We start from the raw sequence: 26,257 nt of genomic DNA, 5'->3' as shown, positions 1-26,257 counted from the left end.
AACTGTTTGAGACTGAGACAACAGAGGAGGGTAGATGAAGTTACAAGAAGTTTGGCCTGTGGTTTATGGATGAGAGCTTGAGGTCTGAGAGAGCTGACAAAAGAGATAGGTTTGAGGCACATGTCTAGTCTTTATGCGTTAACCGCTACAGGATAACCTGCAATATATCTTAGTAACACCTGCTCACAATTCAGAACTTAAGGGAGACTGAAATTACTCTTGTTTAACCACCTGAGAGAACTAAGTAGTATAGACTAACAAACACTTCCAAGCAACACTACAGAATCAACAATACTATACAATACAGCAATTCCAGTGGCAAGAATCTAAATCCAACTGAGTCAAGGAAATCGTACACAAAAGTCAGAATCCTTTTACCTGTAGAGAATAAATTCAAGATTCAACAACTTAACGATACTCCAAATCTAAAATCTCCAAAATGCACATAAAACACTTATAGTTTATGTGCATGTCTTCTTATCAAATAAAAAAAAATCCACCTCAATTGAGTGCATAAAAAACTTGTGCTCAACTGAGGAGGATAATTTTTTTATTCGATAAGACGTCGTGCCTAAACTATGATGGAAACACATTTACCAAATTAAAAAATATATATATGAAAAATGCATGTGACTTTGCCTCAACAGATCATATGATTGGATATTTGGCTCAGAAAAGTAAAAATGGGAGAAAGTGAGAAGTGACAATTTTCCCTAGAAGTGACAATTTTGTTCTCTCTAACACATTGGATGGAAATGGTGCAAATGTTTTATGTGATATTCCAATTTTTTGCACAAATTAAATTCGCAACTTGGATGGAATCATAGCTATTGAGACATGGCAAATATTTTCATTTTTGTGTATGTTTCAGCCTGCTGCTTTTACAAGAATTGAAAGTCACCTCTGCTGCATACCAGAGTACATTCACCTTAAACCAGACAGACAGTCTTACAGTACAGTAAAGCTAGTCCTAAGATGTTTGAGGCTGACTGTGGCATGGCTCTGCATGAGCGTAGGTCTCTAATTGACATGCATGCTGTGTTATGAGGCATGTATTTCACAGCCATAAATGCATAGCCAGCCTCCAAGGCTTCCCTGGGGGAAGAATGCAAATGTAAAGCGTGGGAGTTGTAGACAAGAGGGTGAAAATTCTGAGTGGCTTTATTTGGGCTTTTGTTTTAAAAAAAAATGTTTTCATCAAAACAGAAGGAATTGGTTAAAGGCATAGACAGGACGATACATGACAGACAAACAAGAGAGCAAACCTGGAAAACATTAGAATTATGAATAGAGACAGACAGGAAATATGACTCTGTGATCTATAAGAATTGATTCTTAAGTCAGAACACTTTTTGCCATTTTTGTTTCCTCCAATATTGACAGCTGTTGATGTAGAAAGCCAACTTCAAACCAAAATGTGTGCAGATGGTAAAATAAGAATGATATTTAGAGGATAATTGTGCGTAATAATGATCTTATAAGAGCTTGTGTTTGTGAAGCCACATGGCATGTATCAGAAGATGGTGAACACAAAGTGGGACATAATGAATTTGGTGTTTTTATTATAGTTTTTTTTAATATCCTAAATTGCACACAAATGGTCATAGCCTCACATTTAAGAAGAACCATTTCTGAATCTGAAGTGGTTTTACCCACTAGCTGTGCTGCTGCAGTGCTCCTGTCTCTCCTACTGATTCTCTGAGCACGCTCTTATTAAGACTTAAATCAGCGTGAGCAGTTCCGAGAGTGCCGCCATGACAGAAGAGCTAAAATGACTCTCTTAAGTGCTCAGTATGTGTGGGAAGCTGAGACCAGCACTGTCCAGAGGGCATTCATGCCAACTCAAACGATCCTGCTGAGGCCGTAACCACCACCCACCCCATGGGGCCTCTGCTTTTTTTAAAAGTAAAAATCAAACAAGCAGCATGAGCTGTAGAGGTACTTTGCTGACAGCCAGGCTGAGATTTAATATATTTCTGGATTTAATATTTTTCCAAAGACTTAAGAGACTGTGTAGAGATTGTTTTGTAGTTATATCAGTGTGGGCTCCCCAGTGGGTTCCCAGAAACAGCAATGAGTTTAGGATTCATTGCAAAATTGATTTGTAAGTACTGGTCAGTGTGTGACTGTGTTAGTATTGAATATCCCACCTTGCCTTAAAGTACTGTATTAAAAGACATCCCAAGGGATATAAAGAAAGCATCACCAAAACTGTGGGATGTGACTTCTGTACTGAAACAATAGTCATAATAATATGCTCTCAGATTCATCACAAAAAAATAGACACTGCAAAATTCAGCGTGTGCTTTTCAAGTAATGTCTTATCTATATATGTCTGTCACTTATTTTGCAACCAAAATGCTTGATTTTGTGGCTTTAAAAAAAATTTGTGATGTAATTTGCAGAGTGTTTTGTGCTTTTTTTGTGGAAAACTACTTGAATTGACAAAATTGCAATTGCACAAAATTGTTTTGCACTGTCTTTCGCAGAGATGTTTGTTGGTAAATGATACCGTTTAGGTGTACTCATGTTCAACGCACATGAATCAAAGATGGCTTTGGCTGAGTTTCTGTGATCTCAATATCCTGGAGGGATTGATAATAATATCGCTATTTTAACAAACTGTTTCAAGAGTATGCGCTAGAACTCATCAGCAAAATTACTTGGTCTTTGATGATCTGGTTAGTAATGATGATCCCATTGTTAGCTTGAGTACCAAGCCACTTGTGTAAGCAATAATGCGAGCACATCAGTTAACTTGGCTGGTTGACCGAATCACAGTTTACTGTGAGAGTCCCAACATTTCTTTAGGTGGTGCTGCAACACACACGACTAACCACTCCCATAATGCTTTTGTGACCTTACAATCTCTGGGGAAGAGCCCTGCTCAGGCAGGGTTAACATTAATCACTTTCACACCCAGGAGAGGCTCATTGGCTCAGAGAAAGACCTAGGGCGCTATTTATATCATCATAACCCAAGCGTTAAATAAGGCATAAGATCATGGCATTAGTGTATGAAAGATAGATTCTTTGTAATTTTGTGACAAAATGGGTTGTTGTAGAATGAATGTGTGCACTGATGTCAAATACAATCAGATCAGCTTAGCAGAGTGTTCAGTGCATTGGCATTTTTTTTTTTTTATTGGTTTAATAGATATTTAGTAGTGGAAATAGCTGGCTTGGAAAATTTGCACTTCACCACAATTAAATTTTGTTATTTGTTATGTAAAATTGTTTAGTCAGTTGTGTTTAGTTATAGTTGGGTGGAGTAGCTTTTATATTAAAGTGCGATTACTTAAATAGTGAACATCCACAAAGATAGGTTGTAACATATGTGTGTATGTGTGTGTATATATATATATATATATATATATATATATAAAATAAGATGAGGCAGGAAAATACAGTTTTGAGATCGGTTTGTGTGGACTTTAAGCCAGCAACAGAAATGCAATTTTAGACAAACAAAACCAAACCAAAAAAGGTTGAAAATACCAGTGCAACAGCAGATTTTGAAAATTGCACCTGTAGTGCATCAGGTACAGGCACTTTTATCTCTGTGAAAATAGCAACTCAGCAAGTACAGGAAACAATGACTGGCTTGTGCCCAACCAAAATAACAATACATTAGTGAATGCACCAAAACAGGCCCACTAGTTTCTAATGTATAACAAAAACAAATTTCCTATGAATAGATTAAGAAATTATAAGGCTAATTATATTTTTTTTAAAATGACAGTCCTTCTGTCATTCATACACAATGCAGCATGAATGACAGTCTTTCCAAGTCATCATGCAGTTGCCTCCCCTGTCATTACCTGACCCTTGGAATACATTAGCTGCATAAGATAACTTCTTTATTCAGAATATGTCCCTAGAACTGCTGGTCAGGAAGCAAACACAGCAGTTCCAACTTGATTACGATACAAGAGGCAAGGCAAGGAGTCAGGGCTCCTGTAATAGACAGCAACATACCACCATCTAGTGGTTATGTATGTCTGTTTTTTCTCATTAAATGCAGATTTTAAGGTTTAACTGTACTCTAAAAGATTACAAAACAGGACATTATTATTTTGTGTTGTATACAGGACCATGAGAAGCCCAGTCCTCCCCAAAAGCCACTGCCTGCAGACCCCCCAGTTAGAGGTTACAGATTGGCAAGGAGCACATCAGCAGTTGGAGTGCATACATCCAGCACCGGTGCTCTTTCTATTCCAATCCCAACTGTACCACGGCCCCCACCTGCTATACCACAGCCAGCAAGGTCAGTAAAATATTGTCTAAATGTTTCTAAATCCTTCAGACTATATATAAAATAATATTTGTGCCAAAAGTATTGCATGTAACTTTTCAAGAAATGAGCAAAAATATACAATGAGAGAGAAGAAAACACTCTGAAAGTGAAAACAGTAAACTACAGTGGCAAAAATTGAACATGATCTTCAAATAAACAGCATTCTTTGTTGACAGTCTTCTAAGCTTCATTTTCGCTAATCATGGTTCATGAATGCGCTCCAGAGTTTTCACTACGCTTCCATTCAGGTACAAATCTTGTGTGGGTGGGCTTAAAACAGCGAAATTGAAATTTATTCTCATTGGCTAGTGCTATTTGGATCGACAGCTCAAGTGTTCGGCTGAGGAGGAGTAGGATGACGTTGGTGATGATGAAAAATTGTCATATGAGACTACCAAAACCTATAATATTGATTACGAACTAATATACTGACTAAGTAAGCAATTTCCACTGCAAAGTACAAACACTGTAACTTTACAGAGATCCACGTCCAGAATGCTCTCCAAAATTCGCACCACTGAAGTCTCTACTTGCTGGTCAGGGAGTTGTCAATCCAAATCTCACTAGCCAATGAGAGTAAATTGCTGTTAAGCCCGCAGACATGAGAGATTTGTGCCAGAATGTAAACTTGTGGAGCATAAAACAAAAACCCTGGCAGCACATTCATAAACCATGATTAGCGAAAACGATACTTAGAAAACTGTTAACAAACAATGCTTTGAAGACCATGTTAAGTTTTTGCCACTCAGTGTTTTTCTTCTTTCTCATTGTATATTTTTGTTCATTCCTTGAAAAGTTATGTTAAATACTTTTGGCACAAATTTAATTCCATGACTTTTGGATTATACTCTAGGCCAACACCAAGGTTACCACCGTCTCTATATGAACGCTGACACGAGCTCCTGATAAAATCAAGGACGAATTCCACCAGCGAATGGACATTTTTATTTGCACTATGAAAACTCGAGTGGACCCACTGCACACCCCTGTGGAACTCCTTAGAGTATCTTTGAGAAAGAAGTGGAACTGTGCTAACTTCTTGGTGCTGTGGCTCACACAAGGTGCTCAGCGTCCTCACTCAGGTACTGTAGAAATGAGATGTATATTTATTGTCATACGAACACAATGCACTGTGGTCAACACTTTTTCTATGGTGGTTATTATTGTGACCTTTTTAATACCATGTTTGTGCTTGTCCTTTTGTCAACACTATGGACACATTGATTTCGAATCATGAGACTGTTTTATTCAAAGTTTTATTCAAGTTAGTCTGTACTAAAGCAAAAAAAAAAAACCTGTGATGTTCCTGTAAATAAAAATATGAATGGGTGTTGTAAAAGTACTAGATCTACGTACGCTCTGTGTGGCATAGAAACTGGAGTATGAACAGAACATACTTGAAGTTTGAAGGTGTATGTACATACACATTCAGCAGAGATTTCAAACATAAAACATTTCTCTTGAGGCATATTTTAGTGAAAACATACTTGCAAGTAAAAAATTGGACAGACGTTATAGTGACTATATCAACGAGCCTGCAGTATATTTTAATACCTAGTTGTTCTAGATCCACTAAGAAGGAACTACAACTAAAAACATACAGAAATAAAAATGGATTGTTATCTTGCTCAGTTTTGTTTTCAGCTATAATGCTGGCTAATGCAGACTGGATGCTGTAGTACTTCTGTTGATGTCCCACCAGGACATTATTTAAATGTAAGTGAGTCAACAAGTACAGATTTTTGCTTCCTGTCCTATTTCATTAAACTATACTGATTCAAGAAAAACTGGCACCTCTCACAGCTACTGTCTTTTTAAGCAACAGGAGGTTGCTTTTACAAGGTTTTAATTACAAGCTGGTTTACATTTACCATTTCTTTCATATATCTTGCTGGCATCTTTAGTACTGTTAACTTCACTGTTTATATCGATGACTCAGTGCTGTATTGAAATGCATTTGCCTTTTCATCACATTGTCACAAAAAAAACAACAAAAAAAAAACATTTGTGTGTGTTTGTTTTCTGTGTAAGTGTCCATGGCACATTTTTGTCAGCCTGTAGATTGTGTAAAAGAAGCCAATTCTTTGGCATTGAGATATTTCCTTTCTGTTTCACTCATGTCATTGTTTTATACACTGCAAGCAAATTGGTGTTGAAGATGTGAAATTACAAGTGAACTTGAATTGTAATTGTGTCTGGGGTTATTCAAAGATTGAAAAGTTAAATAAATAAATAAATAAATAAACAAGACTACTTTTCAGCACTGAGTTATGTTTGGGTGTTCTGTGTAAATTGTTTAATGAATCCATCCATTTTTCATACTGATTATCCTACACAGGTTTGCAGGAAGCCTGGAGCCAATCCCAGCAAACTCGGGGCACAAGAGCAGGGACACCCTAGACAGGGCACCAACCCATCGCAGGGCACAATCGCACACACATTTACACACTACAGACAATTTGGAAATGCCAGTCAGCCTACAATGCATGTCTTTCGACTGGGGGAGGAAACCATAGTAACCGGAGGAAACTCCTGAAGCCTGGGGAGAACATGCAATCTCTGCACACACAGGGCAGAAGCCGAATTTGAACCCCTAACACTGGAAGTGTGAGGCAACCGTGTGGTTAGCACATTTGCCTTGCACTTTTGGGGTTGCTCCACTCTGCGTGCGCGGAGCTTGTATGTTCTCCCCGTGCTTCAGGAGTTTCCTCCAGGTACAGTTTTCTCTTCCAGTCCAAAAACATGTGTTGTAGGCTGATTGGAGTTTCCAAACTGTCTGTTGTGTGTGTGAACTGTGTGTGAGATTGTGTTCTGCAATGGTTTGGCACCTCATCCAGGGTGTCCCCACCCTGTGCCCCGAGTTCCCTGTGATAGGCCCCAGGCTTCCTGCAACCCTGTGTAGGATAGGTGGTACAGATAATGGATGGATGGGACATCCTGTTATAAGAAAATCATCAGTGACAGGGGGTTATACAGTGCCCTCCACTAATATTGGCACCCTTGGTAAATATGAGCAAAGAAGGCTATGCAAAATTTTCTTTATTGTTTAACCTTTTGATATTTCGTTAAAAAAATTCACAAAAATGGTCTCATGGATATCAAACAATCGCAAACATAACACAGGTTTATCAAAAAATATATCCTTGTTTAATATGTGTGCCACAATTATTGGCACGCCTATGAATTCCATCCATCCATCTTCAACCGCTTACTCCTTCTCAGGGTCGCGGGGGGAACCTGGAGCCTATCCCAGGAAGCATCGGGCACAAGGCAGGGTACACCCTGGACAGGGTGCCAGTCCATCGCAGGGCACAATCACATACACACTCACACACCCATTCGTACACTACGGACACTTTAGACACACCAATCAGCCTACCATGCATGTCTTTGGACCCAGGGAGAAAACCGGAGTACCCAGAGGAAACCCCCGCAGCACGGGGAGAACATGCAAACTCCGCACACACATGGCCCCGGCAGGAATCGAACCCCGGACCCTGGAGGTGTGAGGCGAACGTGCTAACCGTGCGCCCTCCCTATGAATTCATAAGAGAAAAATATTTGAATTATATTCCCATTGATATTTTATATTTTTCAGTACACCTGGGTGACTGGGAACAGAAAATTGTTCAACCATGACTTCCTGTGTCACAGGGTTATAAATATGAGGTAACACACAAGCCAAATTTCCTTAGTCATTCATCACAATGGGTAAGACCAAGGAATATAGCTGTGATGTGCAGGAAAAGGTTGTTCAGCTTCAAAAAATGAGAAATGGCTATAAGAAAATAGTACAAGCATTGAAAATGCCCATTTCGACCATCAGGGCAATAATTAAGAAGTTCCAGTCAACTGGAAATATTATGACTCAACCTGGAATTGGACGTGTCTATATTGTCTCAACACACTGTGAAGAGGATGCTCCGAGGACCTGGACATTTTGTTAGGATACATGGCATCATGGACAGATATTAAATGAAAACCTGACTGCCTCTGCCAGAAAGCTTAAAATGGGCTGTGGTTGGATCTTCCAGCAGGACAATGATCCAAAACATACATCAAAATCAACACAAAAATGGTTTACTGACCACAAAATCACGGTCCTGCCATGGCCATCCCAGTCCCCTGACTTGAAACCCATAGAAAACCTGTGGGATGACCTGAAGAGGAGAGTCCACCAGCATGGACCTGAAAATTTGAAGGATCTGGAGAGATTCTGTATGGAGGAATGGTCTCAGATCCCCTGCCATGTATTCTCCAACCTCATCAGGCATTATAGGAGAAGACTCAGAGCTGTTATCTTGGCAAAGTGAGGTAGCACAAAGTATTGACTAAAAATGTGTCAATAATTGTAGCACACATATATTTAACAAAGATATTTTTATCATATAAACCTGTGTTTTCTTTGCAATTGTTTGATATCCATGAGAGCAGAGTATATTTTTTAACAAAAAAATCAAAATGTTAAACAATAAAGACAATTTTTCACAGACTTCTTTGCTCATATTTACCAAGGGTGCCAATATTAATGAAGGGCACTGTATTTTCCTATAACAGCACACCCTGAAGTATATTACCTAGATCAATTTGCCATTCTTAAATTTATTTACTTTCTCCCCCCAAAAAATTAAGACACTGCAATGCCCTACTTCCAAATACTTCCAGTGTTTACAGCTTTTCTTCTCTCCAATGCTGACACTGAAGACTCCTTACAAAAATACAAAAATAAACATCTGAAACAGAAAACATTACCATTTCAGCTGTTATACATGTTTTATAATCCATTAATGTAACGCATCTGCCATAAAAGTCCTAGTGTGAGTTACTGTAGAAACAGTAATAGATTAAAACAAGTGCATTAATATAAACCTTACAGCTGGATCTATTGTCAGAGCTGCTGTTATGGAAAATTAATCAACACGTTCATCTCATTATCAACACTGGTATAAGTATACATAAAACATAAGAATGCATTCACAAATATTCAAGAAGAGGAAAACAATAGTGTTTTTGTTTATTTTTATTTAGAGCTGGCAAAATGGTTCAGATATCCGAGAAAAAGTAACAAATGGAAAAGATTGGAATTTCGTTTGGGGAAAAAAACATTCCTGGAACTGAACATGTTTACACATAGAAAGATGTAATTTTTTTAGGATTGGTTTTTATTAAATTTATTCTTTATTATTTTGCAGTGTAAGTGATTTTGTGTGAAAGCTGTGTTCCCTTTCAAAGGGAACTCGAGGTTGCATTTAGCATAACTGTAAGGGAGTGCCCTTGCGTGCGCGACCGGTGTCTGAAGCTTGTGTAAAATCATGCCTCTATTTATAGGCCTGCCATGATCAGGTGACATGGCAATTAAGCGCGTCGCGTGATATAATTATGGCACCTGTGAACCGCGCCGTCAGCCTTATTATCTTCAGCGAGACTGCATGTCGGTTGTTTGTGTAAAGAAACAAAAGACGCTTCATTTCCTCTATATCTTTTCTCAAAATCTCAGAACTTTTCTATCCCTTTAAAAAAAGAGAAGAAAAAAAGGAATGAGCAAGAGAGAAAAATATGAGTGAGAGAATTCAGGAAGTGTGTTACGGCTTGCTCCCGTTTCATCACAGGGAATAGTGCACACTTTCTTGGTGAAGTGTGTAGGGATGGAGCATGCGATGGCAGCCTCAGGAGGCTGCGCATTGTAACGCCTACATCAGGCAGCTCCGCTCGCGACTCGCTCTCTTCTCAGAAGCCGAAGCGAGTTGGGTTTCAGAGCCTCGCGGTTCTGGGCCGGCCGCTGCCGAGGCAGCTAGGGGTTCCAGGGAACTACCGGTTCAACATCGAGATGTTGTTCTCACCCATATGAAGAGCTTGGGGCTCAGGTTGAACCTCAGAAAAGTATGCTTTCTCCAGTGCAGTGGACAACATTTCTAGGGGTTATAAGGATTCTACTATGATGAGGGCGTTTCTATCCTCAACATGCGTAGGGTCAATTCTATCAGCATTTATTAAGATAAAGCTGGATCTTGGCATCCCCTCCAGTCTCTATGGGAGACGATTGTAGCTTATGGGCAGCCAACGTCATACCATTGGGCCTATTTCACAGGAGACCGTTTCAGTGGTGGCTGAGAAGTTGGGGGTTTCATCCAAGGACGAAACCTCAGAGTAATCAGGGTCATGCAGCAATGCCTACGTGCTCTGAGAACTTGAGTGTCCCCAGTTTCTAGCCTTGGGTCACACTCTAGGGTGTCTCCTTAGCGTAAGGTGGTAATGACAGACACCTCCCTCACGGGCTGGAAAGCAGTCTTAGACAGTTGTCCAGCTCACAGTCTCTGGAGTGGCCCTCATCTGGAGCGACATATAAATTGCATAGAAATGTGGGCCATATTTCTAGCATTGAAATTCCTTCTTCCTCAATTGAGAGGTCACCATGTGTTTACAGACAACACAGCGGTGGTCTCATATATTGACCACCAGGGAGGATTATGTCTGCGCCCCCTGTTCAGGCAGGCGCAACTAATTCTTCTCTGGACAGAGGGAAAGTTTTGTCAGTGAGTGCAATGTACATTCTGGGCAACTGGAATGTGGGGGCAGACATCCTGTTGAGGCACTGGCTGAGGGTATTGGTGGCTCCATCCACAAGTGGTGGAGTCCATATGGCAGAGGTTTGGCCAAGCCGGACTGCATATGTTCGCCTCCGAGGCGACAACACACTGTGGTTCAGCCTCACTCCTCCCACACAATTAGGGCTGGACGCAATGGTGCACAGTGAAGGTCAGGGGCCTTGACGGACCAGACTTGGGTGGCAGAGGCTGGCTCTGGAGACCTGGAACGTCACCTCTCTGTGGGGGAAGGAACTGGAACTTGTGCGGGAGGTGGAGCGCTACCGGCTAGATCTGGTGGAGCTTACATCTACGTACAGTCTCGGGTCTGGAACCGTACTCCTGGATAGGGGATGGACTCTATTCTACTCTGGAGTTGACCAGGGTGGGAGGAGCCGGGCGGGTGTGGGGATACTCACAAGTCCCCGGCTGAGTGCCGTTACGTTGGAGTTTACACCGGTGGACGAGAGGGTCGCCTCCTTACACCTATGGGTTGTGGGGGGGGGGGAACTCTGACTGTTGTCTGTGCATATGCACCGAACACCAGTTCAGAGTACTCGGCCTTCTTGGAGACCCTGAACAGAGTCCTGTATGGGGCACCAGTAGGGGACTCCATAGTTATGCTGGGGGACTTCAACGCGCACATGGGCAATGATGGAGATAACTGGAGAGGCGTGATTGGGAGGAATGGCCTCCCTGATCTAAACCCAAGCGGGCATTTGTTATTGGACTTCTGTGCTAGTCATGGACTGTCTATAACGAATACCATGTTCGAACATAAGGAGGCTCATAAGTGTACGTGGTACCAGAGCACCCTAGGTGCATCTGATCTGAGGCCGCATGTTCTGGACACTCGGGTGAAGAGAGGGGCGGAGCTGTCAACTGATCACCATCTGGTGGTGAGTTGGATCAAGCTGTGGGGGAAGACTCTGGACAGACCTGGAAAGCCCAAACGGGTAGTGCGGGTGAACTGGGAACATCTGGAGGAGGCTCCTGTCCGTGAGATCTTCAACTCACACCTCTGGCGGAATTTTTCTGGCATCCTTGTGGAGGTTGGGGGCATTGAACCCGAGTGGGCAATGTTCAAAGCCTCCATTGCTGAAGCTGCGGCGGAGAGCTGTGGTCTCAAGGACTTAGGTGCCTCAAGGGGCGGTAACCCTCGAACACCGTGGTGGACACCACGTGGTCAGGGAAGCTGTCCGACTGAAGAAGGAGGCCTTCTGGGATGTGTTATCCCGGAGGACTCCGGAGGCAGTTGCAAGGTACCGACAGGCCAGAAGGGCTGCAGCTTCTGCCGTGAAAGAGGCAAAGCAGTGGGTGTGGGAGAAGTTCGGAGAGAACATGGAGAAGGACTTTTGGTCGGCATCAAGATGTTTCTGGAAAACCATCCGCCACCTCAGGAAGGGGAAACGGGGAATCATCCAAGCTGTGTACAGTAAGGATGGGACGCTGTTGACCTCAACTGAGGAAGTAATTGCACGGTGGAAGGAACGCTTTGAGGAACTCCTGAATCCGACTAACACACCCTCTATGGTAGAGGCAGAGGTGGAGGCTGATGGGGGATCATCGTCAATTTCCGTGGCGGAGGTCACTGAGGTAGTCAAACAACTACACAGTGACAAAGCCTCAGGGATTGATGAGATCCGTCCAGAAATTCTGAAAGCTCTGGGTGTGGAGGGGATGTCTTGGATGACAAGCCTCTTTAACGTTGCGTGGAAGTCAGGGACAGTGCCCAAGGAGTGGCAGACCAGGGTGGTGGTTCCCCTGTTTAAAAAGGGGGACCAGAGAGTGTGCGCCAATTATAGGGGTATCACACTTCTCAGCCTCACTGGTAAAGTCTACTCCAAGGTGCTGGAACGGAGGGTTCGGCCAATAGTCGAACCTCGGATTGAGGAGGAACAATGCGGATTCCGTCCTGGTCGTGGAACAACAGACCAGCTCTTTACTCTCGCAAGGATCTTGGAGGGGGCCTGGGAGTATGCCCAACCGGTCTACATGTGTTTTGTGGATCTGGAGAAGGCGTATAACCGGGGCCCCAGGGGTCTACTGTGGGAAGTGCTGAGGGAGTATGGGGTGAGGGGTTCCCTTCTTAGGGCTATCCAATTGCTGTACGCCCCAAGTGAGAGCTTTGTCCGGATGCTCGGCAAAAAGTCGGACTTGTTCCAGGTGGGGGTTGGTCTCCGCCAGGGCTGCGCTTTGTCACCAATCCTGTTTGTGATATTCATGGACAGGATATCGAGGCATAGTCATGGTGGGGAGGGGTTGCAGTTTGGTGACCTGAGGATCTCATCACTGCTTTTTGCAGATGATGTGATCCTGATGGCATCATCGGCCCATGACCTCCAGCACTCACTGGATCGGTTCGCAGCCGAGTGTGAAGCAGCTGGGATGAGGATTAGCACGTCTAAATCTGAGACCATGGTTCTCAGCTGGAAACCAATGGAGTGCCTACTCCGGGTAGGGAATGAGAACATAACCCAAGTGAAGGAGTTCAAGTACCTCGGGGTCTTGTTCATGAATGAGGGGACATCAGAGTGGGAGATTGGCCGGAGAATCGGAGCAGCGGGAGCGGTATTGCAATCGCTTTACCGTACCGTTGTGACGAAAAGACAGCTGAGCCAGAAGGCAAAACTCTCAATCTACCGGGCAATTTTCATTCCTACCCTAACCTATGGTCATGAAGGTTGGGTAGTGACCGAAAGAACTAGATCGCGGGTAAAAGCGGCCGAAATGGTTATTCTCAGGAGGGTGGCTGGCCTCTCCCTTAGAGATAGGATGAGGAGCTCGACTATCCGAGAGGAACTCAGAGTAGAGTCGCTGCTCCTTTGCGTTGAAAGGAGACGGTTGAGGTGGTTCGGGCACCTGGTAAGGATGCCCCTGGGCACCTCCCTAGGGAGGTGTTCCAGGCAGGTCCAGCTGGGAGGAGACCTCTGGGAAGACCCAGGACTAGGTGGAGAGACTATATTTCCACACTGGCCTGGGAACGCCTCGGGATCCCCTAGTCAGAGCTGGTTAATGTGGCTCGGTAAAGGGAAGTTTGGGGTCCCTTGCTGGAGCTGCTACCCCCGCGACCCGATTACGGATAAGCAGTTGAGGATGGATGGATGGATGGCAATGGTGCACATGTGGCCGAGGTCACATCTGTACGCTTCTCCCCCAATCGCTCTGCTCCCACAAGTTCTAGCGAGAGTTCACCAAGAAAGTCTATGTCTGCTGCTAGTAACACGTTATTGGCCAGCTCGAATATGGTTCTCAGAGACAATAAACCTGCTAGATGGCACTCCTTGGGAGATTCCCATCCACAGGGATCCACTGTAGACCCAGTGAACTGTGCAATAGCTACAGTCCTGGAGTTCTTACAAGAAAGTTTCTCAGCCGGGTGGGCTCCTTCTACAATCAGGATTTACATGGCCGCCATTTCAGCTAGCCACGTCCCTGTTGATGGAGCCTCTGTGGGGCAACATACTCTAACTTCGAGGTTTATGCGTGGTGTCAGGTGGCTGAGGCCCATCTTCAGGCCACGCATACCTTCCTGGGACCTTTCTGTGGTCCTGGAAAGTCTGTCAGGTGCCCCATTTGAGCACTTAGAGTGGATCTACTGTCTCAAGCCAGAGGGCTGATTTAGGATTTATCACCCTCGGCCAGAACCATGGAAACTGTGGGTCTGGCCCCTGAGGGGCACCAGCTCATAGATTCAACTATGGTTGAACAGCTCATAGATTCAACTATGGTCTCTACAACTGAGGTTGTAGAGACCATGTTAAATGCTTGAGCACCATCCACAAGGAAATTGTATGCACTCAAGTGGCGGCTTTTTGTCTTGTGGTGTGAGGAATGTCAGCTAGACCCAGTGAACTGCACAATAGCTACAGTCCTGGAGTTCTTACAAGGATGTTTCTCAGCGGGGTTGGCTCCTTCTACAATCAGGGTTTACATGGCCGCCATTTCAGCCAGCCACGCCCCTGTTGATGCCCTCTGTGGGGCAACATCCTCTAACTTCGAGGTTCATGCGTGGTGTCAGGCGGCTGAGGCCCATCTGCAGGCCGTGCATACCTCCCTGGGACCTTTCTGTGGTCCTGGAAGATCTGTCAGGGGCCCCATTTGAGCCCTTAGAGTCAGCCTCTAAGCTTCTGACTCTAAAGGTAGCTCTTCTGCTGGCCCTGACATTTCTCAAGCGAGAGATCTACAAGCTCTCTCTATTGCCCCTTCCTGCCTTGACTTTGCCCCTGGATTAGCCAAGGCCTTCCTGTATCCTAGGCCGGATTATAGTCCTAAGGTGCCTACATCGGCTGCCCATCCTGTGGTGTTGCAGGCTATCTGCCCTCCTCCGTTCATCACACCGGAACAAGAGAGGATGCACCTGCTGTGTCCAGTAAGGGCTCTCTGTACTTACGTCCACCACTCCGGCTAGTGGTGTAAGTCGGAGAAGCTGCTGGTCTGCTTTGGCGGCGACAGTAGATGTGATGTTGTGTCAATGCAGCGCATCTCTAATTGGATAGTGGAAGCAATCTCTATGGCTTATAAGGCGCCTCTGGGCATAAGGGCTCATTCCACTAGGGCGGTCGCCTCCTCGAAGGCTTTGTTCAAAGGGGTATCCTTACAGGATGTGTGTGCTGCTGAAGGGTGCTCTACGCCACACACATTCATTTGTTATTACAGCCTGGATCTTCATTCCACCCCTGGCTCGGGTGTCTTGCAGTGACCCTCGGGCTTGGGTCTTTTTGAACAGGCCGTAGCCTCAGTATTACGGAGTGGGTATTCTCGTTCTCATACTGTTATGCTAAACGCAACGTCAAGTTCCCTTTGAAAGGTAATGTCTGGGTTACGCATTTAACCCTGTTCCCTGAGAAGGGAACGAGACATTGCGTAGCTTTGTCATACCAGGGCAGGCCTGTGAATTGTGTCTTCACTTCAGATAATAGAGGGTGACGGCGCAGTTCACAGGTGCCATATTTATATTACACGACGCGCTTAATTGCCAGGTCACCTGATCATGGCAGGCCTATAAATAGAGGCATGATTTTAAACAAACTCCAGATACCGGTCGCGCACGTATAGGCGCTCCCATACTGTTATGCTAAATGCAACATCTCGTTCCCTTCTCAGGGAACAGGGTTACATGCGGAACCCAGACGTTTTTTTTGTAAGTTTTTAGCAATGTATTTTTCCTTGTATTTTTAAGTGCTTCTGTTAAAAAAATTATTTTAAGGCTTAGTAGCCTTAGTAGTTTTTACAATAAGTAACTACTGGTATTTAGAGTATCAATTATTAGCTGCCAAAAAAAAAACAGTAAATCACTACATCAGTATTGGCAAAAAAAAAGTCATCGTGCCATTTAAATTTATTTACATTTATTCATTTAGCAGACGCTTTTATCCAAAGCGACTTACGAATGAGAAAATACAAGCAAAGCCATCTCTACATTAATACTGTTCTCTCTTTGATGCCAATTCTAAAGAGTCTTCCTTCCCTCCAACAAGTCGATGATGTTCTAGAAAAGAAATGTTGGGAAATTTCTTCTTAACAAAATGCAAAAATGGGGTGGGGTGGGGTGGGGGGGGGGTAATATTTTTGTTATATTAACTTACCTGATTTCCAAAAGCTTTGGCCATTTCTGCTAAACCTGATCCAAACTGGAATGAGATATATATATATATAAAAAAAAAACAACAACCTTAACACACTAGAAAAGAATAAAAGAAGTGTTTGTCGATATTACAAAAGCTTATTTAGTATTTGTCAACTTCTTCCTATATAATTTAATCAAATGCATATTGTAAAAGACACTATAATTAATTTTTTACGTCATTTTTCACATGCCGGTCAGCGCCACTATCCAGCAGGAGCTTCACCAGCTGCTCATGATTGTTTAGCACAGCTACCTAATAGAGAGAACAGAGCTTTAACAGAGAGCCTGTTTCTTTCATTCTTTTTTTATTTATTTATTTTTTACATTTTTTTAAGTGGCGCCTTAAGAGGCATATCCTGAGAGCAACTCCTTTTTACACATAACCAATTTGCAGTACCATAAGTGGTGTCTTTCCGTGTTTGTCTCGGACATTGACGTCAGCTCCGGCCTGGATAAGAAGTGAGGCCACGGCGGCGTTTCCGGTCACTACTGACACTCTCATGAGAGGAGTCCACTGAGACACATCCATCACATCCAGCTGACACAGTGCATACACAACACACATGAAAATGTGTACATACACACAGCAAGCACACGGACAAGCAGCTAAAAGATTTCTGTAACATTTAGGCCAAAGAGCAGGACAGCCTACAGAAATACTACAGTACAAAAATGGTACAATACATACAAAAAAATTTTTAAGTGTACTTAATTGTGGCTTACTAATCAAGACTATATTAATTGTAATTTTAGCAAATATATTTGAGAGAAATCGAAATGTATCTAAATATCCAGTGTACTAGGCTTTTTTTTTTTTTAAACTTTCCCCTGATTTTCTCCCTAATTTTTAGTCATGGTCAATTCCAGCTACCAACCAGGGAGGGAAACAAGACATGTGAAGCCAGCTGACCACATATTTTCGAACTGCAGTGTCAGGGGGCAGCAGAGGGTTGGGGTTAGTATGACCTCACAGAGGCCCATGATTAGCTAGTATCACTGTGATCGATAAGGGAGAGAGAGTACGCATGAGAGCACTGCCAATTTTGCCCTCTTGGGCTCCCGGCCAAGGATGGTTGTGGCATCATTGGGATTCGAACTTCTGAGCCTTATTCTCTCAATTTGTACAGTCTTGTATACAGTCCCCTCTGAAACTACTGGAATGGTAAAGCCAATTCATTTCTTTGCAAAAATATGGAACATGTGACTGACAGGTGTTTCTTGTTACCCAGGTGTGCCCTGTTTGATTGTTCATTTAAACAATAAATAGCTTTGATCATTTACTCTTGGTTTTAGCTTTCAGTTTCACCAGTGAAGACTGTATTTAAAAGGATGAGCCAACATGAAGATCAGTGAGCTGTCTATGGGAGAAAAGCAAGCCATTTTGAAGCTGAGAAAAGAAGGAAAATCAATCAGAGGCATTGCACAAATTTGCTGTTCCAATATTTTTCATAGGGGACTGTATATTATGTGCTTATTTCACAACCGTTAAGTAAAATAACAGTGTATGATTTGTATTAATGAATAGTGCTGCAAAAGCATAATTTGATCAAATTGGAGTAGTGACATTTTTTGGCCCTACTGCATTTCAGTTTCAAAATTTAAGACAAATGTACAACAAAAAGTGACTAATTCAAATCCTGCACATTGTAAGGTGCTAAGAAAGTAGTGTTTCAAATATTAAAGAACCACAAACTTCTACTAAACCGACATACAAATGGAAATCAATTGATAATAACCTCACAGCCATCCTGAATCATGTAGTCTATGACAGGAAGATGTTCCCCATCTGTAGCCCAGTGGAGAGGAGTCAAGCCACACATGTCCCGAGACTGCCATGTAGCCCCAAACTCGCGCAGGTACTTCACAATATCCAAATGCCCAGCAAAACAGGCCATCATCAGGCTGTCAACAAAACACAATATAACTTTGGAAAGATTTATAAAATACCTCATTTGGATGTTCCTGAAGATTCAAAGACTAATCAGTTGCTATTCTATTAGACAGTCTCCAATCAAACAGCAAATCCAAACTCACGCGTCTTTACCACTGCCATTCTTCATGTGAATATCAGCACCGTGCTCTACCAGTTTATGGACCATCCTACAAACATAATAATTACACAAAATTGATGCAATCAGTGTTTTTATTTGCTCCTAATGCAAAACAACTTGACAAGAGGTTGATATGCAAGTGGTTAATATATCAGATATGTTTACACTAATTTCCCATGGAAAAACACGTCTACCTGCTAAAACCTTTCTGGGCGGCCACCATGAGAGGTGTGAGTCCCAGTTCGACACAAATATTCACATTCACTGTCCTGATGAAGGTAAGGCATAAGAGAAGATTAGTGCCTGTGTAAAATACTACTAAAAATAAAAGAATGAAGAAAATCTTTGGTTTGAGGATTTCATAAATTCACTAATCTCCTTGGATTTTCACATTCATCAGTCTGTAAAGTTTACACAGAATGGTGTGGAAAAAAACATTGAGTGAGCAACAGTTCTGTGGGTGGAAAGAGAGGTCAGAGGAAAATCGTCAGATTGGTTCAAAGTTTCCAGGAAGGATATAGTAACTCAAATAATCATTCTTTACAACCGTGGTGAGCTGAAAAGCAGCTCGGCATGCACAAAATATTTAATCTTGAGGTGGATGAGCTACAACATCAGAAGACCACATCAGGTTCTACTCCTGTCAGCCAAGAACAGGAATCTGAGGCTAATATCATGGGCACAGACTCACCAAAATTGGACAGTTGAAGATAAAAATCAGTTGAAGAAAAAAATCACCTGGTCTTCTGCTGTTGTGGCGCATCCACCTCAAGGTTTGATGTGTTGTGCGTTAATGCTTTTCTGCTCACCATGGTTGTAAAGAGTGCTTATTTGAGTTATAGACTTCCTGTCAGCTCAGACCAGTCTGGTCATTGTCCTCTGATCTCTCTCATCAACAAGGTATTTCAGCCTGCAGACTCTCCTCTCACAGGATGTTTTTTGTTTTTGTGTAAACCACGTAGCATGTTGTGTGTAAAATAGCTGCTTTAAGTGCTATACAAATAAAATCATATTGAATTTACTTGTTACTGTAAAAATCATAGATATAATGTGTTATGAATATTAATAACATAAATGCTGGATCTCGCTGTGATGTGTACTTCTCATAACAGGCCATTTGATCAAGATGGAGTTACTCACTTACCCAGACTGCAACACTTTGCTCAGCTCCTCTTCATCATTCCTCTTTACAGCTTGGTACAGTTGTTTGCCATACAGTGGCTCCCCTGAAACAGATACACTCGGTTTCAGTTAGGAAGTACATAATAATGATGGAAATATTGATGGCTTTGCTTTGCCATGCTCTTGACATTAAGGCCACTATAGTAGCTCAGAACTACCATAACTGTCCATCCCAACCAAAAGAAATTTGTGGCACATTTTTGACCCTTTTTATTACAATAAACTAGTTACTAGTACTTTTTTTTCTCCAAATACCAACCATGCTTCTACTTGCTAAACACAGTCTCATTCTCCAATTCCAATTTGACTCCATCTGAAACAGAGCTGGAAACAGAACTGTAGAGTTAAACTGAAAAGAGCAGACTCACTAGACGTAGAGGCTGAGACAGCCGGGGTGAGACAGCACTCCCCGTTCGGTCTGCTGATCCTCAGTCTGAACCGATACAGTGTGCACGGCTCTAATTCCTCCACAATATGATGAGTGCCGTATCCTCTGGAACAACGTTCAGAAAATCAAAATTAAACTGTTTGCAAAAAAAAACTAACTAAAGAAAAATACAGAAAACTGCAACACATAATGAATTACTGCAGAGGTTAAGTGTTTATGATAAAACTGCACTTTAACTGTTTTAACTGTTTCATCCATCCATCCATCCATCCATCTTCTATACCGCTTATCCTTTTCAGGGTCACGGGGAACCTGGAGCCTATCCCAGGGAGCATCGGGCACAAGGCGGGGTACACCCTGGACAGGGTGCCAATCCATCGCAGGGCATAATCACATACACATTCACACACCCATTTAACTGTTTCATATGTTGGGCAAAATGTGAGAGAATCTTGCAATTGAAACAATACAGCTGTCTGTGAATTATTGCTGTTGTTATTGTTGTTGTTGTTGGTGGTGGTGGTGGTGACGTGTTACTTTAATCTTCATTTCGCTCCATGAATGGATGTTATTTGCATTTATACAACAGTTCGTTCCGGTCCGCTAATTTGATTGGACAAGCATTATCTAGTATAACAGCACTGGTACATCTCACTGTTTGCATCACTCCACTTGTCTGTGTTCACTACATAAACTTCCAATTCTAGCAATAGTTCTTTATACTGGAACTGTTGCTACACTTACTACAGCCTATCAGCCAGTCTGTGCGTTGGCATGGCAACACACAATGCTCTATCCAGCTGTGGCTTCTTTGGGAACTATTTTTTGTTGACAGAGCAAAAATAATAATGATAATAATAATAATAATAATAATAATAATAATAAACCATATTATGTCTGAAATGTCAGTTACTCAATATTAATTTATTGTCTATGTGCTGTTGAACTGAATATCATCACAGCTGTTATGGCATGCGATTACCTATGGCCGAATATAAGAGTACCATGCGTTTAAAAATCCTTTTGGGGAGGCTGAAAAGTGCAAGACAATGATTATATATATGTATATATATATATATATATATATATATATATATGTATATATATATATATATATATATATATATATATATATATATATGTGTGTGTGTGTGTGTGTGTGTGTGTGTGTGTGTGTGTATATATATATGTGTGTGTATATGTAATAATCATTATATATATATATATATATATATATATATATATATATAAAATAATCATTATATATATATATATATATATATATATATATATATATATATATATATATATATATGTGTGTGTGTGTGTGTGTGTGTGTGTGTGTGTGTGTGTGTGTGTATATATAATAAAGTGTTATTTTAAGTGCTTGGTGAAGAGGTAGGTCTTTAGTCTTCATTTGAAGACAGCCAGTGACTCAACTGTTCAGACAGCCAGGGGAAGTTCATTTAACCACCTGGTGCCAGGACAGAGAAGAGCCTTGATGCATGTCTTCCTTGTATCCTGAGAGATGGTGGTGGATCCAATTGTGGTGAATCCTGGGGTCTGATATGTGCTTTAAGCTAGGTGGGCTCTGGTCTGCTGCTTTGTATCAACAAGGTAATAATAAGCATGCAGGTCACTTTAGGTAAAAGTCTTAAGTCTGCAGAAAAGATTCCATTCATCCATCCTCTGTACCAATTATCCTACACATGGAGGCTGGGGCTCAACCCAGGGGACTCGGGGCACAAAGTTGGACAGGGTGCCAACCCATTGCAGGGCACAATCAATTTAGAGATGCCAATCAGCCTACAGCACATGTCTTTGGACTGGGGGAAGAAACCAGTGTACATGGGTGAAACCCCCGAAGCACAGGAAGAAAATGCAAGCTCCAGGCACACAGGGTGGAGGCAGGAATCTAACCCCCAACTCTGGTTTTAGGAGGCAAATGTGCTAACCACTAGGCCACAAAACAGTTATGCAAAAACATAATGTAATGGGTGTTTATAAATTGTCTTATTAATTATAAAACTTAGTGCATGTAACAGAACACACTCACATATATATGGTGCTATATGTGTTAGTTTTGGCATCCATCTGTTCCACAGCAAAGCGGGTCCAGTTTTCATTAGGGCCGCTGCGGTCCTCCTGTGCCGTTCTCCAGGTCAGCTCAATATTATGATGACTGACCTTCTCAACCACAAGTACTTCAGGAGACACGGGGTCTCCAATGACAGAATCTGCATCAAAACACAGATGATCAGTGAAAAACTTTTACCCTTCACAAACCCATAGCCAGGTCCAGACTTATATTCCTCACTCTTTAACTACATCCACTACAACTCATTATGTTTCTTTGCAGAACCATTCAACAAAGAGTCTCCTTGTTCAAAAAGGCTCCAGCTCAAGCCTTTAGAATGCTAAGAACCTTTGCAAAAAATATTTATTTATAATAAATAAATAAATAAATCTTATTTATAATAATAAATAAATCTCTCCAGCTTCTCAAAGTTGAAAATGTATTTGTGAAAAGGCATTGCTTCTATAACAATTGGATCCCAAATGAGGGATGGAGTGTGGCGAGAGAGAGAGACAGACAGACAGACAGACAGACAGACAGGGACCGGGACCATTACAGTTTCCATTAAAACCAATACAATTCCCATTTTAACCATTGACACCATTACAAATTCTATGAGGGTTTATATTGATTTGCAGAGGATTTTTTGTTTTGTTTTGTTTTGTTTTGTTTTTGGGGGGGGGGGGGGCAGAATGGGTCTATGTCTCAATCCACATACTATAGTACTAAATATATGTTCAAGTACCACTGGTAATGTACTTAACAATTTCACTTGCTACTTAGTAAGGTATTGAAAACCCTATTACGTGGGGTGACATGATCACCTGTGATTGGTGGAATATACACCAACGCCAATACCGAGAGAGAGAGAGAGAGAGAGAGAGAGAGAGAGAGAGAGAACAAATGGGATACATTTAAAATGAGACTCGATCGGATATTTCAACACTTAAACCGAACCAGACACCTAGCAGTGAGCCGCAGTGGATGATGGGTTTTCATTAATGACTGTGCTCTCTCAATATACCTTATAACACAATATATTTAACATTGGTTACCTAACAAGCTCATTTGCTGACGTTTTTTAACTAGCTACCTGTTCCAATCTATCATCTAATAACATATTATCTGATTTCTGTGACAATAAGAAATAAGCTTTACCTGGGTTCATCGAAGATTCTTTATAGTGTTTATACGTTTTGAAAGCAGATGTTTTCTTCATTATTAGCTGGGGTTTTTTGCGTGCTAAAGTGAGTCAAGAGCTGGTAAACTTTACCGTACAGATGTTAACGTATAAGCGTGCTGTTACACCCACAGAACTGTTTCTTTTTGAGTGTACAGTTGCTATGGGAACAGCGCGTGAGTGTTTACTTACTGAGCCTTTTTCCAGGTTTAGACAAAGTGCAGAGCGTTCCCTAGGTTTACTATAAATAAAATATAATCTTATTTTTATTATTATTATTTTGGATTATTCGGGTTTTACAGTTGCTAAAAAGCATTTATTTCAGTGCGCAATAGGCTTTTCAAAGAGCTTTAAACTCTTCACGCAGCACAACAGCGCAGTGTGTGGAATAAACTGTAACTACATTTTGCATTACTGCTACGTGCACGAGCGCTGGTGTACGCGCTTCCGGGTTTGTTTGCCAGTCGATCTCCAACTGGGTTAAAACTGGCTCCAGGGGTGGTGGTGGTGGTGGTTGTTGTTGTTGTTGTTGTTGTTGTTACCTTTTTATAGTTATTTTCAGTGTTTGAAGTGGGAAAAAAGTGCCAGTACTCCCCTTATTCACATGTTGGTGTGTGTATCGGCTAATCATTAAGTATTACATCCTGAATTTCTAGTGAATAAAAGACACTAGGAGATATCGCTGATGTTCACATAATAAATGTATTTACTCAAAGGCGCAACCATCTGCCAAACTATTAATTGTATAATACAGAATAATAATATATAATTTAATAATGTAGTATATTACTGTAATAATATAATAATGAAAATCTGTATAATATACTCAGCAAAACAAAAAAAGAAACATCCTCTCACTTTCAGCTGCTTTTATTTCCAGCAAATTTCTTAATGTGTAAATATTTGTATGGACATAAAAACATTCAACAACTGAGACATAAACTGAACAAGATTCACAGAGATTTGACGAACAGAAATGGGATAATGAGTCCCTGAACACGGGGGAGAGGGGGTCAATATCAAAAGTAACAGTCAGTATGTGGTGGCCACCAGCTGCTTTCAGTACTACTGTGCATCTCATCTTCATGGACTCTACCAGATTTGTCAGTTCTTGCTGTGAGATGTTACTCCACTCTTCCACCAAGGCATTTGCACATTCTCGATCATGTCTGGAGGGACACATGGTTACATGTAATTTTCGACTGCAAGGACGATCAGCTGTCCTCCCTGTCTCCCTGTAGCACTGTCTTAGACGTCTTATATTACAGACATTGCAGTTTATTGTTCTGAACACATCTGCAGTCCTCATGCCTCCCTGCAGCAGGTCTATGGCATGTTCACACAGGTGAGCAAGAACCCTAGGCATGTTTCTTCTGGTGTTTTTCAGAGTCAGTAGAAAGGTCTCTTTAGTGTCCTAAGTTATTGTAACTGTGACCTTAATTGACGACCGCCTGTAAACTGTTAGTGTCTTAAAGTCTGTTCCACAGGTATCTGAAGCTTGTGTAAAATCATGCCTCTACTTATAGGCCTGCCATGATCAGGTGACGTGGCAATTAAGCGCATCGCATGATATATATATGGCACCTGTGAACCATGCCGCCAGCCTTATTACCTTCAGCGAGACTGCATGTCTGTTGTTTGTGTGACAAAAAACGCTTCATTTCTACTCTATATTTTCTCAAAATCTCTAAACTTTTCTAGGCCTTTTTAGAAAAAAGAAAAGAGAGGGAAATAATGAGTGAGAAAGATTTCAGAAAGTGTGTTACGCCTTGCTCCCGTTTCATCACGGGAGGAGACGGACACACTTTCTGTGTGAAGTGTTTTGCCGTGGAGCATGCTACAGCAACCCTCGAGGGGTCTGACTGTCAGCATTGTGAACATTTCACGATTAGGCAGCTACGCTCTCAGCTCGCTCTCTTCTCGTCCGAAGGGAGTTGGGTTTCAGAGCCTCGCGGATCTGGGCCGGCTGCTGCCGAGGCAGCCAGCCGGCTAAGGTCGTGGGGTTCTTGTATGGATCTGGAAGAGGAGCCGGAGACGAGTGCTGCTCTATCTCTTGCTTTGTCTTCCGGGTCCGGCTCTCCGCCTGACTTTGGAGCTCGCGTCGCGACTCCTCCTTCCCCTATGGAAAGCCAAAACACCCTCGCTGACTCTGAGGAGTCGGTAGAGGGTGCCATTGCACCAAAAACCGACAGCAGCTCTCAAGCATATAAAGAGCTGCTTGAGGTGATCGCTAGGGCAGTTGAAAAGTTGAATGTAGACTGGCCCGGGGAAGAGGAAGTGGCTCGTAGCAGGCTGGATGAGCGCTTCCTCTCCAGTGAAAATAAATATAAAGCTCCCTCACATGCAGAAAACTCCCCTTTTTCCGGAAGTGCATGATGAGATATCACGCTTCTGGAGAACACCATACACTAGCCGTGTTTATAACCCCGCGACGTCTGATTACTCAGCCGTCATGGGGAGTGAGCAGCACGGCTATTTACTGATGCCAAAGGTGGAGGAGGCGCTTGCGAGCCACCTCTCTCCATCAATGGCAGGTAATTTAGGGAGGCCAACTTTACCTTCTAAGCTATGTAAGGCCACCTTGGTGTTGGTGGGTAAAGCCTATGCGGCAGCGGGTCTTGCTTGTGGTCATTGCATACAATGGCAGTGTTGCAGGCCTACCAAGCAGACTTGCTGAGTGAGCTCGATACTGGGGAGGGAATTGGGCCCGAGGTAGTGGCAGAGCTGTGTCGTGCCACAGATTTATCTCTCCGGGCGACCAAACAAACGACCCGTCATATCAGCCATTCAATGGGTAGCCTGGTTGTGGCGGAGAGGCACCTATGGCTCAACCTCTCAGGGATGGGAGACAAAGATAAGGTCTCCTTGCT

At 42.4% G+C, this 26,257-nt stretch overlaps 2 protein-coding genes across 3 annotated transcripts in view; one reads left to right on the top strand and one right to left on the bottom strand.

Moving 5' to 3' along the window:
* Positions 1-6,563, top strand: part of adam12b (ADAM metallopeptidase domain 12b) — a 175,725-nt gene extending 169,162 nt beyond the window's left edge. Inside the window, exons 22-23 of the mRNA XM_053633490.1 lie at positions 4,091-4,266; positions 5,150-6,563. Of these exons, the coding sequence (XP_053489465.1) occupies positions 4,091-4,266; positions 5,150-5,189 (216 nt within the window). The 3' untranslated portion in view covers positions 5,190-6,563. The remainder of the gene's footprint in view (positions 1-4,090; positions 4,267-5,149) is intronic.
* A 9,619-nt stretch (positions 6,564-16,182) lies between these two features.
* On the bottom strand, positions 16,183-23,556 carry fank1 (fibronectin type III and ankyrin repeat domains 1). Of its 2 annotated transcripts, XM_053633541.1 has the most exons (12): positions 23,366-23,556; positions 22,187-22,367; positions 20,368-20,487; positions 20,111-20,235; positions 19,705-19,786; positions 18,755-18,829; positions 18,544-18,609; positions 18,246-18,411; positions 16,907-17,047; positions 16,685-16,762; positions 16,469-16,513; positions 16,183-16,371 (listed from the first exon to the last, which is right to left on the bottom strand). In XM_053633541.1, exons 1-12 carry the CDS (start codon positions 23,424-23,426, stop codon positions 16,333-16,335), a joined length of 1,179 nt encoding a protein of 392 aa, XP_053489516.1. In that variant the 5' UTR covers positions 23,427-23,556; the 3' UTR covers positions 16,183-16,332. The 2 variants fall into 2 exon arrangements, with proteins under 2 accessions (XP_053489516.1, XP_053489517.1); XM_053633542.1 differs by lacking the exon at positions 20,368-20,487 and having other exon boundaries at positions 23,366-23,555.
* Positions 23,557-26,257: the final 2,701 nt, after the last annotated feature.

This window comes from Ictalurus furcatus, chromosome 9, assembly GCF_023375685.1.
Source record: "Ictalurus furcatus strain D&B chromosome 9, Billie_1.0, whole genome shotgun sequence".
Lineage (NCBI taxonomy): Eukaryota > Metazoa > Chordata > Actinopteri > Siluriformes > Ictaluridae > Ictalurus > Ictalurus furcatus.
Note: the sequence above shows the minus strand (reverse complement) of the source record. Positions and strands in the feature narration are given on the sequence as shown.